Source organism: Protopterus annectens, chromosome 8.part0 (assembly GCF_019279795.1).
Source record: "Protopterus annectens isolate FY-2018-M chromosome 8.part0, PAN1.0, whole genome shotgun sequence".
NCBI lineage: Eukaryota > Metazoa > Chordata > Ceratodontiformes > Protopteridae > Protopterus > Protopterus annectens.
The window spans coordinates 1,265,037,928-1,265,053,378 of NC_056741.1; the positions used below are offsets into that span (position 1 = coordinate 1,265,037,928).

Here is a 15,451-nt window from a genome sequence, read left to right on the forward strand (position 1 = left end):
GATATAAACCGGACCTGCTGGAGAGACAGATATGTATCCCAGAGACTACCCCTTCTCTGGAAAAGGCTCCCCTGTCCATGTAAAGCAGAGTTCCTCCCTAACCCAATTCAAGGGTAGCTTGGACAGCTGGATGGGGAACAGGAAATTCATCCCTGGTTTGGCACCTATGTCTCTAATGGACACAGGCAGCCTGTAAATAGTTCATCTCCCAGGCCCCTGCTTGCACTTATCAAGGATACCAGAACTTGTCAGAGATTTGGGAGCCATGGCTAGGCTTAAAAAGGCCCTGATGGTCATTAGCCTAGTAAACCCCTATGAACCTAATATAGGGGCATCTTGCACCATCCCTTGCATATTTTCATCACTTAGGTTTGACTATAAAGCAGTTTCCTTTGAAATAAAACTGAAACAGAGATGCCTTCTACCCAATGTATCTTTAGTAGTTTCTCTTTGACAAATTACCTACTCCTAGGCGACATACTGGCAATCTACAAATTCCCACCAAACACGGTTTACTCTTCTGAATATGCAAAAATGTATACCAGCATGTAAACAGCTGCATAGATACAGCTGTAACTTGTAGGAACAAGTGTGGGGCAAGCACCAGAAACAAACCCACATGGTGAACCATAACATCAACAAGCTTGACAATAAAAAGAGGAGAATTTTGATCAAAAGTAAGAAAAGCAATTCCAAGAATGAGAGCTCTTATCACTGAAATAAACTCAGGAGCTTAAAATCTGCCAAAGCCAAGTTTCAGACTAAAATAGTTAACCAAGCCAAAGATAATCACAAGAAGTTTTTCAGTTATGTTCATAATCTCAAAAGCACAATGCACTGAGCTGATTATGAAAGACATTACCTATATTGTGGCTGAAGATACAGAAAACCTACTGTCTGATAAATTTAACCCCTTTCTTCCCTCAGTCTGCCCTTGAAGATATTCAAGAAACTGGCTTGGCTCCAGTTTTAAAGTGCTATCAAAAGCTAAAAATACAGCATTGATGGGTCTTGACAAAATCCCTCGATGCATCTTAAATAGTCTGAAGCACGACTTAGCCACATCCCTAACAACACTGTTCAACCTCAGCCTCCATACAGATTTTGTACCAAGTGGAGGTAGAACAGCAACAGTCATTCCTCTGCATAATGGAGGACCTTCCACAGACCAAGACAATTCCAGTCCAATATGTCTGACCAGTCTCACATGCAAAGTATGAACTTATCATGGAACTAATCAATAAGGACATAGGAAACCTCCAACCATGGGACCATCTCAATTTGAATTTGTCAAAGGTAGGTCATGCTTACTGAACTTGGTGAACTTTTCTGAAGAGGCCACTAAAGCAGTGGATGAAGACAAAATGATGTACATGACATACCTCAACCAGACCAAAGCTTCTGACGCAATCCCCCACTCAGGCAGAGTAGAAAAGCTAAATAAGATGGGAATAAACTCCTATGCCATCCAATGTATTGCCAACTGGCTCATAGGATGCAGAAAATCAAAATACGGGGTGCTACCTCCACAGAGACTTGTGGAGTCCCCCAGGGCTCTGTGCTGGGACCTCTCCTGTTTGGCATCTACTTCTCTAAATTAAAAGCCACTACCAAAGGGCTCAGACGGACCAAGTTTTTAGATGACTGCAAGCTAGAAGCAGTCATTGTATCCCCAAATGACCTAGCCATCCTGCAGGAAGGTTTGCCCCAAATAAACCACTGGTGTCAAAATCATGAACTAAAATTAAATGCTAAAAATGCATTACTGTATCCTTTGAGAAGTCACCCACCTTGGAAAATTACCATATTGACAATATGCCCCAAACAGTTTACCCACTTTGTTTGGGTTCTTTTGTGGACAGTGACCTAGCTTTTGGCCAACATCTGTCCATTGTACAAAAGTCCTGCTAAACTGCGCAGCTTATAAACAAAGGTACTGTGTCTAGACCTGCAGATGTCATTGTCCTCCTCTATTCAGCCTACATTAGGCCAGTCATTAAGTATAACGCCCCCTTTGGCGTGCATCTGTACAAACACATGCAATAACTGGAATGCCCACACAGACACCTTACTAGGCATACTACCAGGTTAGGAGACTGAATTTGAACTTAAAACTTAGACTTACTGCTCTGTCTACCTGGTTGGACTAAAAAACACGGTTACTAGGCATGTCTATAACTGTCCAAAAAGACTAGCGGAACCAGGATGGAAGAAAGAAAATATTAATCTTGGTGGAAAATGTCTGACAGCTGTATGAAGAATGAAGCCTGCAAGTTTCTCCAATTTCTAATCAGAGAATAACACAGCAACCTGCTACTCTGTGGGGAAGGAAGGCACTAATGCAGGTAACTCCTCAACAAAGGTAACAGAAAAACATTTAACAGGAACTGAACTAAGTACATGCAGTTAAAATGGCAGCTATGCTGCTTAACAAAAGAGCTGTCACGGCTTGGAGATACAAGATTGTCAAGGCAAAATGGGTCTCATAACTACAGGCAGTTTCTTGGCAGGGAACCTAGTCACTACATTTCCCATTTTTAACTGAAAACAGAAGGATAAGAAGTGGATACTGTCTAAATGGTCAAGAACCATATACTTATCTTCTTGTTATCAAGGATAGTTTAAATTCTCAAGGATGAGAGACTGAGTAAGCTTGCAACTCTACCTATTAAAATATGCATGACAGGCCATAAAAGAACAGCACAAGCTGGTTCAATTACAAAAGGAAACTAATTCTGGAGGGTAAAAAACAGGCACGGGGGGGTGCTGTTGCTTAAATATAATTACTGTACAACATACACAGAGTACACACCTCAACCATATGCTCCACGTAAGTTACCTGAAATGGTGAAGAAATTAGGAAATGCCTCCAAGTGGAAAATACTCCTAAAACTTAAACAATATACACACAAAATTCTGACCCTTGATGTCCTGTCCAGAAGGTTTAAAGTCTTATTTCCAAGTAGTGTGAATTGCTAACCATACAGAATTCATACATAACTGGGTCTTCAAATAACATTTTCAGGCCCAAACAATTAAAAGAAAAGTGTAACAGTAAAATTCTAATAGAATATCCAAGAAGGATAAGGGTCAGGCCTTATGTTTTATGTCATGTAATGAGTATGAAATCTGGTTCCTCTGCAGCACGTTGTGATAGTTGTCTCGGTCACTAAATGCCATCTGAAACACAGTGCAGTCAGCACAAGCCACTATAAGCCTGTGGTTGTGGCACCAGACAATTGCCCTTGTACAGAGACAGGATTAAAGGCAATGCATAGTAACATATTTATGAGCCCAAAGGATCAATATTCAGTACTACTGTCTACCGAAAGAACACCTCCAGTATAATTAAGTTTTTAGAGAAAGGACAGAACTTTATTAGATAAAAGCTGCACATATGAACATATACTTGTACACACACATTATGTAGCAAATTCTTAGGCAACTTTATTCCGTGGGGGTGGGAGAAGACAGCACAAGAGAAGGCAGACCACAAATAAATTATTAAGTCGACAAGGGATGGTGGCTACTTCCAATTATCCATAAATGCTGATCAGACAAGAACATATTGGAAAATATATGGAAATATCTCCCATTGGGCCAGAGGTGGTTAAAGGTTCTTAGGTTGTGTCCGTGTAATTTTGTGGAAAAAAAAGACTTCTGTTTGTATGGTACTTACTGTCATAGTCAAATTCATAGTTTAGATTCAGGGTCCAAGGCTGTGACCTGTACCTTTTTTCATATAGTTCAAGCTTTTACCAGACCTGAGTACATATTTGTTGTCCAGATCATTATTTTCACAGTGGCACCTGGCTGTTCACGGGTGTTGTCTTTCATCGGTAAATTAGTGGCCATGAGTCCTTTTGGATTCTGGCTTCTTTCACCTGTGTTCCACAAAGAGGTGTAAGCACATTTCCTTAGTCATTGTTTCAGCATTTAGAAAGATCATCACTTTCCCTAGAGACACCACTTGGAGGACCCACTTTGAACTTCTTACAATCACTAAATATGTTAATTTGTAATCAGTAAAGTTTCAGCTGCAATATTAAAAGACAGTCGACTGTAAAGCTTCATATGCAGGGAAGAATATTCTGACAAACTATTACCTCCTTTCCAAGCAGGGAAAAAGAACAGAATCACAAACAGTTGGATGAAGGGCACATATACAACAGATGCTGCCCTTTATATCCGGATAATACATGCAGTGTAGGGTCCAAAGCTAAAGTCTTCCTCCATACAGTACAGGTAGAAGGGCAAAAGGTTTTGACTATGGTGGAACAAGTACATAATTGATTTCTGAGAAAGCACAAACAAAAAAAAAACACTGCCCAAAGTCCACCCAGCAGAAGAGAAAAAGGGGTTGGATGGTGAAACTAGATAGGGATACAGTGTCTGGACATAGTTTCAGCTAAAAGAAGCTAACATAAGTGATAACTAAATGGATTCCAGATGCTGACTGATCAAAAAGTGGGTTGACAGTATTACTTAAGTCGGTACAAGGGTCACTTGCAAATTCTACCCCTTGCATACCTCTCAGCTGTCCAGATTTTCACAGAATGTCCACATTTTTGCTTATATTTTTGGTTTCCTAGTAAATCCCGGAGGAGTGAAATCACTAAATAATGACAGATATGTAAGCTTCAGACTTTGCATCCTTCAGAAAATGCATGTTAAAGCAAAGCCAGTTATTCTAGCAACTAAATTTATAAGATCAATATCTAAACTTTGTCCTTGATTTTGGGCCTTTGTCCCCCCCCCCATTAATTTTTATTTTACCCAGATTTCTAGTACTAAGAGGGGAAGAGGTATTCAGTGCAATCAAGAAAGGACACTGTGGAAGGTCTTTGTCTTAGGTGATACAAACGACACAAAAATATCAGTTCCACCTGTAGATGAAACAAGAAAAATGGCAAAAGGTCTACCATAAACTGGCACAATACCACAATGCTAGCAAGTACAAATACACATTTCCTGAAATAACCTGCAGGATTTCAATTCAGTTCCACCAAAGAGCTGGCAAAACACAATGACAGTAAAGTGCTGCGACTGAATATGCTAGCACAAACAAAAAAATAAATCTTGAAAAAATCTTAAATGCACATAAAGGAGGTTAAAAACAAATCAGTAGTCCTGTGGAAATTTGCCACAAAGACACCAAGATGAAGTAGGAGTTTCAGTGGAAGTTTGTACAAACTAATATCCCTAACCCAACCTTTAGACAGGTGGTTAGGTTGGCATGGTAGTGGATACAAGCCTTAATGTTTCTCCTTGTGATGCCTATGGAAGCACTGATGCAAACCCATGAAAAAATACAATGGAATTAAAATGGTCAACTCCAAAAATAGCACTCTGATCAGGAAAGTAGACAAGCTCAAGCCTAAGACTTCCATGTCATGTTCTGTCTCCAGTCACTGCTCTAGAGATGAGATCAAGAGTTCAACTTCAAATAGGACCACAGTTGTCAAAGTGGTTGACTCCAAATGAGGAAAGCAGAGCTCAGAGCTGAGAAAGGTCTTGAAAACGAGTAGAAATAATTGAGATCAAACTATCAGTTGAGGTTCAGTCTGTTTTCAAGTTGATATCAAGCTAGAGGGTTATGATCTAAAAAAGTTTGATGTTCGACCTGAGACCAAAGTCAAAGTGAATATGGAGATTGATAACAATAAGGGTCGACTCCGTTCTAGAAACTTAACATTCAACTTGGAGCTTGGGCCAAAGTTGGCATGGAGGCTGACACACGGTACAGACCCTGAGAAAGAATGTGAGGTAGGTATATGACATAAAATCTGCAATGCAGAATACATGGCCACAACTGACATTCAAACCTGAACAGGACTGGTGCAAGGGTCAAATGTAGACAAAGTGGTTTAACTTCAAAAGCAATTAAATCAATGCAGCTACAAAAAGTGTCATCAAAAGTACATAAATGATCTTGGTTTAACATTTGTACACATAATATCAAATCCAAGTTTCCAGAACAAATAAGCCATAGAATCAATTTTCTAACCAACAGTTCCCAAAATAAACTATTCTAATTTGACAGGATACTAACCAAAACAAACAAAAAAGCTAATTGCAAACACACTAAGGGAATGGAAATGGAGAAAATACAATGAAACAACGTGTAAATACTAACATTGGACCAAATGAAATAGTAGCTAGAAGTGACCATGACAAGGCTAAATAAAATCAATGAAAAGCTAATTGATAACCCCCCAAAAAATAAACCCCAAATACTAATAACAAATGTCAGTCTGGGTAAATTTAGACACATGACAGCCTCTTATGGGCAGCAGAAGAGATTTGTGGAAGGGTCCAAAGTTCCATAATATGAGTAAAAGGAGAGGGGGCCCATAACCTAGGAAAGCTTTAGATGTCTAGCTTTCCAAGTCCTACTGGCTTTAGTACAAAGGTGATCAGAATGAAACTCCAATCCCAAATCACCTGTGCCATTTTGTCAAGGCAAAAATTTGAGGCTTCAGCCCTATCTAAAGTATAAAGGATGCCATAAATGTAGCAGGAGGATACATGGAATCACAGTGTGGTGGCAGTGCAAAGGGCTTCACAAAGGTCCATACTCAGGAAGGTAACTATGCCTATCCAGTGACCTTCTTATGAGGTAGATCAGGAATGATGATGGGTAAGATGAATAAACAACTTTAAGTCCCAACAAGACAGAGGGATAAATCCTATTACCAGACCTGTTCAAAGCTCTAGATAATCCCTACGTCACTCGCTGGGTTGCCAACTGGCTTACTGACAGAACCCACACTGTAAAAGTAGCCGATTCCAAATCCAGCTCCAGGCAAGTGGAGTACCTCAGGGTTCAGTCCTGGGACCGCTCTTGTTTGGCATTTACTTCTCTGAAGTACAGGCCAACACTAAGGGAATCTGGCTAATAAAGTTTGCAGCTGACTGCAAATTGGGAACAATTATTAAATCCCCAAATTATGTGGGTATTCTACAAAAGGGCCTTACAGAAACAGAGGCTTGGTGCCAGAGCCATGAGCTCAAGCTGAATGCCAAGAAATGTACAGTTATCCCCTTTGGGAAAAAACATGTACCGTGAATTACCACATAGGTGGCAGTAGACTAAGCACTAAAAGTGTGATAAGAGACTTAGGGACACAGGTGGACAGTGGTCTCACCTTTGATAACCACATCACCACAACAGTCAGGAAATCCTTCTATGTGGCACACCTCATCACTAAGGGCTTTTCATCCAGAAAAAAGGAGGTCATTGTCCCACTGTACTCATCCTTCATTAGACCCATTATAGAATTATAGAATACAATGCCTCGTTTAGTATGTACATCTCCAGATATCTGCAACAACTAGAAAGGCCGCAGAAATACCTCACTAAAAGAATCACAGGCTTAAGGCAGATGCCCTATGCTGACCATCTAAAAAAACTCCAACTATACTCTTTCGCATATCGTCTACTCAGAGGCGATCTCTGCTTAACATACAAGGCCATATCAAACCCAGAGCTGCTGGACATGCTACACTTAAATAAATCCCAATCCCTCAGTGCCACAAGCTCCAGGGATCTAAACCTTGTCATCACAATGAACAAAACATGCTGGAGGGATAGGTTCCTCACCCAGAGACTCCCCAGACTCTGGAATAAACTGCCCATACATGTCAAGCAGAGAGCCTCTTTGGCCTTCTTGACGACTGGATGGGAGATTCACCCCGGGGATCACATCAGTCACCCTGCTAGACAGGGATCCAGGGAAGTAAATATTGTGGAAAATATTATGGCTAGGCTTGTATAGGCCCTAGGGCTGATAGCCTAGTACCAACTTATGAACCTATGAAATAGAATACAATGAGAAGCTGCACCGCATGGAGTGCCTCAACCACTTGCGATGGTACTGATGTAAATGGTGTAACTCCTCTTAATACTCCCCCACAAATCTCACTATAAATGGGACCTTTAATAGTTTAAAGGATGGCTTCCATTTACTTTCCAGAATATGTATTAAACAGCCAGAAACGATTTCTTTTTACCCCACCACAAAAAGTAAACCACAGCCATTAGAAATCACTTTCCAATGAAAATGTCATTATTAGCAGTCTACTAACCAGAGTGCAAAAGACTCAAGTTATTCTGTTTTTGTATTAATTTCTTCTTCTTAAGTTCAGCACAAGCTGACAAACTAACATTTCTTCAAGTTCCTGGAAGCAGCTTCAAGAAGTTATACTGCCTGGATGTATGTCCAACCCATAAACAACTGTTGTAATCCAGGTTATAATCAAAGTAATGTACACCCTTCAGCCATCCATCCACTTTGTATGACTGAACTATAACACCTAATGACAATTTATCTCACAGTTAGGCTGTAGTCCCTTTCACACTGACAAGCACATATTTCCACAATCTGCTCAGGCCACCTGACAATACTAAGCAAATGTTATTAGGAAACGCAGTGGAATATGCGCATGGCTGGTTGAGGCTTACAAATTAAGAATGCGGCTTGCTTAGAAAGAAATGGCTTGCATTCATTTCAAAACAAACAGATATCATCTTTGAAAATAAAAATAAAAAAACAAAACAAATTTCTTATAAATAGGGTATCTGCCCTGCAGGAATGTTCTAACAATCTGGATCACAGTATAAACAACACCTAAGCAGCCTTGACTCAGAAAGATGACAAATAGGCATCAGAAAGAGGAAGCCATTTTCTTTCATCTCCCAGAACTGTACCCAATTAACACTGTTAAACAGCAGCTTAAGCCACCCCCAACACTATCCTTTAATATGGCTGGAAAATCAAAGGACAACCCAGAACAGGAACAGAAAAAGCTAACTTAGGTTGACATCAAGGATACAGGCAATGTCATTTTACACAAGACTAGAACTTTACAGGGACAGAAAAATCTGATAGATGCCAAAGAATGTTCATGTTACATTTTCATCAGTTTAATAAATACACGCAGACTCCTATGAAGGTCTAAAAGTGCACTGTAGCGCATTGCCCAGTGTCCATACGAACTGACCTCCCTCTTTGAAGACAAACAAAACAGCCACAGCAAAGTGGAAAAAAAGGTCCAGCCTTTACTCACAGTGACATGCTAGTTAGATTTTCATGGCTTAAGAGGCCTTTTCTAGAGCTAATGCCATGACTGGAACTACAGTAGTCCTGCAGATTGTGACGTAGTGTAACAAGAGCTGAACCCAAGCAAGCTCTATTGGGTGCCAGCATGCCACCAGGCAAATGAAATAAGACTGTGGCTACCCCAGCCATTCCGTCATCTGTTGGCTCAAGGGTAATAGGTCCTACCTTGAAACTGGAGTAGGAGTAACCCATAAGCTGGGCCAAAAAAGGCTCTGATCTCCTGAAGTGAGCATAATGAGGCTCATGCCCTAGTTGTGAGTACTGTTTTATCCTGGGAAGGAGCTTCTGTCTAGGATGCAGAAATACCAAGTCATTTTCTGGTTCAAAGAAGACTGTAAGTTTAGCAAAAGGACGGCTAGCCATCTTAGTCATCTCTTGTATATGGCGTTGTTGTTCCCTGCGAAAGTCCAAGAACTGCTTGACCTTCCACAACAGTACACAAACTGAAAGAAAAAGGAAAAAACAGGAGAAGAATACACTGAAAAAGACAAAAAGGTCAATGTGTGCTTGGTCTTGACGAAAGAAGAGGAGGCCTTGTGAATCAGATGCATTGCTACTGCCCACACCTAGGAGGAGGATATAGAATCTACTGGACTTTAGTGTGTGCAGCTCATGGGGGTAGGTGATGACAACACGGTCAGTCACATTTTTAACAATAAGGATTGTCTGCTGATGGTTTACAGTGAGGTAAGTGATGAGACCCTTGGTAGTCATTTCCCGGATATTTTCAATTCGCCTTTCTGTTATTGGAAGGCTGGTAACATTTGGATATTTTGCTCCTAGCGGCAGCTCTCTAAACCCTTCATCTCTATCAATGCTACGGTCCCAGATCCGTACAGTATGGATTCCTGTAGTTCGGTTAACATCCACGACAAACGTATCATAGGAGGTAGATATGTAAACATCAACTCCACCAAATGTCACATCAATTGTGATTCTGATATCTACATTTGTGAATTTTGGCTGGACACCAAAGAAGACTGTGCGCCCCATAGGAAGATCCTTTATGTTAGGTTCATGGAAGCAGTTGCTCTGTGAAGTGGGATCAAAGCAGTACTCTTGCTCAACAGAAATCAGTCTGTAACACTGATGGCCATTCACTGGATTACCATGGAATGAATCTTTGCATTTTGCACACTAGAAGAAAACACAAATGAGATGCAAATAATTATGTTTTGCGTACTGAAAAAAATCAAACAAACTATATTCAACAATGCAATAATGAATTAACATGGATCCTTTCTGTGATGGGAAACTTGTTATGTTCAGTCTAAAGTGTGAAATACACTGCACAGAGATTAGCTGCATTTAGAAAAACGCTATAATCTACATTAAAGTGCAACAGTCATGACATACACACTATGGCAGGGTCTGGAATGAAAAAGATATGCACTCCCCAGTGTCAAAGGAGTAAATAACTGATAAGCAATCACTTTGTGTCTCTTGATCTTCCAGAAAGGCTTCTGCAATGGGTGTCAAGGTTGTTGCACAGCAAGCTAATATATCCAGATATTCAAAAGCATCTTGCTTAACAAGTCCTTCTACACATCAGAACACAAAATGAAGCAAGACAGGGTCTCTGGAATGAGTTTTCAGCAACTGTCACTGGATAGCCCGTCACATTTCAACTTCCTCATTGTTTGTGAGAGCCTCACACCATACATTGTCAGATCTTTTCAGCAAACTAAACAGAGCATGACAAGGAAAGTACAGTTGCATAAGTCCTATTTACCTGTAACAGTAGATGTTCATAGAACACACTGCCTTACTGGCATTTGGGTAATACTGACATGCCACCTTCCTCTGGCAGTCGCCAAAGTTTAGAGTCCCTCCCACTGCCTGCCTGTGGGTGTGAAGGACTAATCAGCTGGCAGTACAGTGACTGCCTTACATACCCTACAGACAGGGCCCTTTTGATTTTCTAGGGCCCAGCAAGAAGAGAAGACAGAAATGCAAGCTTTGCAAACACCTACTGTTCCAAATCAAAACCACACACACAAAACATTAAAGGCGGCTGAGCATTTCTCAATGGCAACCCAATCACCAAACTATGTACATCAAAAAAGGGGGATGGTGGGTGCTACCAGTAAAGGCAGTGTGTTCTATGGACATTTATTATTACAGGTAATAAGGACTTAAGCAACTGCACTATGTCCAACACACACACACACACTTGCCTTACTGGCATTGAGGCACATTTTCAGTGCTTACCCAACCTGGAAGGAGGAAGGATACTGGTCTAGGATCCCCTGGTGAATGGTTCTAGTGAAGCCTACTCTGAATCTAGAAAAGGCATCCAGCTTCTAGTGTTACATAAAGGTATGGACTGAGGACCACATTGATACCTCTAGAATATTTTGATATTCTGAGTCCACTCTTTTCCAATATGCCACTAAAGAGGAAAAGACCATGGTGGAATGCAGTGTTTTCTTGTTTGGTTTTGCCTTGCCATGGTGGGTATAGCAAAACACTACCATGACGACCAACATGCAGTGCTTTGCTTAGAGACAGACTGACCCATTTTTGCCTCTGTGTTGGAAATAAGTCTTTCAAGTCTTCCTGAAAGGTTCCATTCTCTCAAAGTAGTAACCAAGCTTCGGGTGCACATCCAATGTATGAGGGCTACACACTCCTTTATTCTTAGATTCTGGGAAGAACTGACTAAGGGTGAGTTCTGAGGCCACTTTCAGTACAAAAGAGGGGTTAGTGCTTAACACAACCCCATCCTTGTGGAAAACAAAGTAAGGATGTCCCACGATGAGAGTTTGCAGCTCAGAGACATGCCCTGTAAATGTCAGAGCAAAAAGCAAAACAGTTTTCCATGTTAAGAGCTTCAGATCAGCCTGAGCAGCAGGTTTGAAAGATGGTACACACAATTTTCCAGGATGAGGAATTTACATGTGAGGAGGTCTCATTTGCAGTACTCCTTTTACGAACTGTTTTACCAAAAGAGATGCAAAGAGTGGGATCCACTGGCAGAAAAAACAGCCACCAAATGCACATTAATGGATGCATACAATAACCTATCTTGGAGAAGCTCATACAAATGTTTCAAATTCAGAGGGATGTTAACTTCAAGGGACCATTTGTTCCCATTTAAGCACCACTTAGAAAACCTCATACATTTGCAAACATAAGATTTTACAGTAGTAGGCTTTCTGGCCTCCTTTAACACCCGCTACACATTCTCATGAAACAAGTAGCTAATTTGAATCAATGTTGAATCATCCAGGATATTACCCGCAGTTGCTCCAAACTGGGATGTACCAGTCGCCTTTGAGACTGTGTGAGCAAATCCAGAGTGTGAGAAAGTATGTGCTAACTACCCTTGGCCAATTCCATTAGAACGAAGAACCAAGACTGTCTGGGCCAGTAGAGGGTTACCATTATGATTGTTTGCATTTCTCTCTGTATCTTCAGAAATGCCTTTTTAATCAGTGGAAAGGGTGGAAATGCATACAGGAACATTCCTGTCCAAGGAAAGAAGAAAGTGTATGTCCTCCAAGCACATCTGCAACAGAACTTCTCCAGTTGTCGGTTCTGAAAGGAGGTGGACAAATCTATTTGAAACATTCCCCGCATCTAGGCTAGACCCTGGAACATCACTGCCTTGAGCTACCACTCGTGCAGGTCTGCCCAGGATCTTTAGTCTGTCTGCCACAAGGTTTTGCTCTGACAAGATGCATGAGACGAAGTGTCACAGAATGCAGTAAAGTCTGTTCCAAGCCATTCACTGCCAACTGGCACAGAGGGCATGACCTTGTACCTCCTTGTCTGTTGAGCTACCACATCAGTGTGGCGTCATCTGTAACCACAACAGGAGGACCTGGAATCCATAGGTGGCGAATGATTTTCAAGGTGTGGATCACTGCCAACATTTCCTTGCTACTGATATGAGTCTATGAATTCTCTGATCCCCAAGTGGCACTTGCACTCCCACTGACAGCTTCCTAAGCAAAGTCGGCCAAATATGTCTGACAGATTGGGTAGGAACTGGTGGGAAAAAGGGAAGCCCTGGATTGATACCCAGCTATGCACTCCAGTACTGAAACTGTAGTCTGATGAACTCCAGCATCGGCAACTGAAAATCCAGAGACTTTAAATGCTAGGTCCACCAAATTTGCACATTCCACTGCATTTTCCACATGGGGAGATGGGCCAGTGGTATTGTGAGAATCACAGATGCCATCAGTACTACAACATTTAAGAATTCTCTTGCTGAGGCAGCGTTCCTCCTGGAGAATTCCTGAAACAATATTTGATTGGGCAGGACCTTTGTTGGGAAGAAAGGTCATTCTTTTGTTGGTAGAGGCAAAACCAAGGAGGCGGTAGACATGGCAGTTAACTAAAGTTTAATGAAGTCTGAGTGCTTTCACATTGTTTCCACAACATGTCTTCAAATACAATAAAATATCTCAAAATACTTGTATTTAAGTCTCCATAAACCAATAAAAATACTAGTAGTCACATGACATATAAAACAATCAGCTGACTCTGCAGTAATACTAATCACCTGACCTAATTGCAAAATCCCAAATAGCACATTCATCATTAAAAAAAAAAAAAAAATTATATATATATATATATATATATATATATATATATATATATACACACATATATATATATATATATACATACACAAAACATTCAGCCTTTAGTTTGGCAGAAGGCAATGACACCAGTGATGGAAGAGTTACTGACCCTAACAAGGCAGTGGGTTTTCTAAAAGGAAGTTTGAAATGGAAATTCCCTCTTACAAGGGCAGTTTCTCTCAGCATATTATAGACTAAAATAGAAGACAAATGATCCCTGAGGGCACAGAATATGAACCTGTGAAAAACATTTGTTACTGTACATGAAAATAAATTTTTAGAAGCTTTCTTGAAGTCAGAACTGCTGCTGTGCTTTAACTGGTTGAGTATTACAGCAGCATATGTTGACTTCATATAAGTTTTATTTTCTGTTTGCTAGGTTCAGTTTTCTTTCATCTTCTGAAATGACAGTTTAAGGTAGATAAGCAAACTATTTTTGTACTGCTGTTTCTTACAACAGGTTGGGTGTGGACTGTTTTCCTACTACTCTACTACCTATGAATTTACGATGCGGGTAATATTGCTAGTCTTTAAAATTAAGGAATTAACACACACCAGACTTATTCTTCTCTGAAAACAGAATTGCTGTGGAGTTTTCCCCAAGTGTCCCAAGCTGTTTGTTTGAAAAAAAAATTCTTTATTGTGTCATTTAATTAAACTTATTTACAATATATATGACCCTGGAATAAACTACAGTACAGCATCATTTAATGCAATTTCTTACATTTCTGCAACTCAAGTGTAACAGCTTTCATCATTACACAACAATGCTGTTTCTTTATCCTTTTCCTTAACATGACTCTACATTTTTCCTTTCATCGATTTTAAAACTTGCCAATATAATTAGGACAGTATGTCATTAAATGAGAACATGTACGTTTGCGGATATGAAATGCAAATTTGTCATGGCAGAAAATATCTTCTTCTTTCAGCTTTTTCCCGGTTAGGGGTCACCACAGCAGATCACCTGTCTGCTCATGATTGGCAGTGGAGTTTTACAGTGTCGAGTTGCCAGCCCGGCGCCCAACCTTCCACAGAAGGCACACGCACTCACACCTAGGGCCAATTTAGAGTGTCCAATCCACCTGCAGCATGTCTTTGGGATGTGGGAGGAAACCGGAGCACCCGGAGGAAACCCACGGGACCATAGGGAGAACATGCAGACTCCGCACAAAAGACACCCCAGCCGAGAATCGAACCAGAGAACCTCTTGCTGTGAGGCGACAATGCTAACCACTGCACCACCGTGGCCGCCCTCATGGCAGAAAGTAATGAGTTTCTCTGGGGTTAAGAATGCTCTGTTCAAGCATTTCCAATTAAAACCTTTCCAGTATTGTGTAAAGGATGTATATTTTATCGATAATAAGATATTTGTTTTAATATCTTCAGTTAACTGTATTGAGTTTCCTTTTGTTATACATTTCCAATATGAGGTTTTGGGTGTTGTTTTATAGTTTATCAATATTCTGTAAAATTTTGAAATACTGTTTTCCATGTCAAAGTCATTATATATAAGTTCATGTATGTATTTCATAAATTTAGGTATTTCTTTAAATGAAGAATTGTTAATTATTCTACTTAAATCTTGTGAATACGACAGAATACTCTGTAAAGTTAGCCAGTCCTGTTGTGGAATTTTGTATGTTGTTTTTATTACTTACATATCTAAAACTTTTAGTTCTTTGATACATTGGAGCCACAGACAAATCCTTTCTGTTCCCAGAAATTAATAAT

At 40.3% G+C, this 15,451-nt stretch overlaps 1 protein-coding gene across 1 annotated transcript in view; it reads right to left on the reverse strand.

Moving 5' to 3' along the window:
• Positions 1-8,735: 8,735 nt before the first annotated feature.
• Positions 8,736-15,451, reverse strand: part of MEGF8 (multiple EGF like domains 8) — a 1,779,602-nt gene continuing 1,772,886 nt past the window's right edge. The window contains exon 40 of the mRNA XM_044079419.1: positions 8,736-10,259. Coding sequence (XP_043935354.1) covers positions 9,066-10,259 — 1,194 coding nt within the window. The 3' untranslated portion in view covers positions 8,736-9,065. The remainder of the gene's footprint in view (positions 10,260-15,451) is intronic.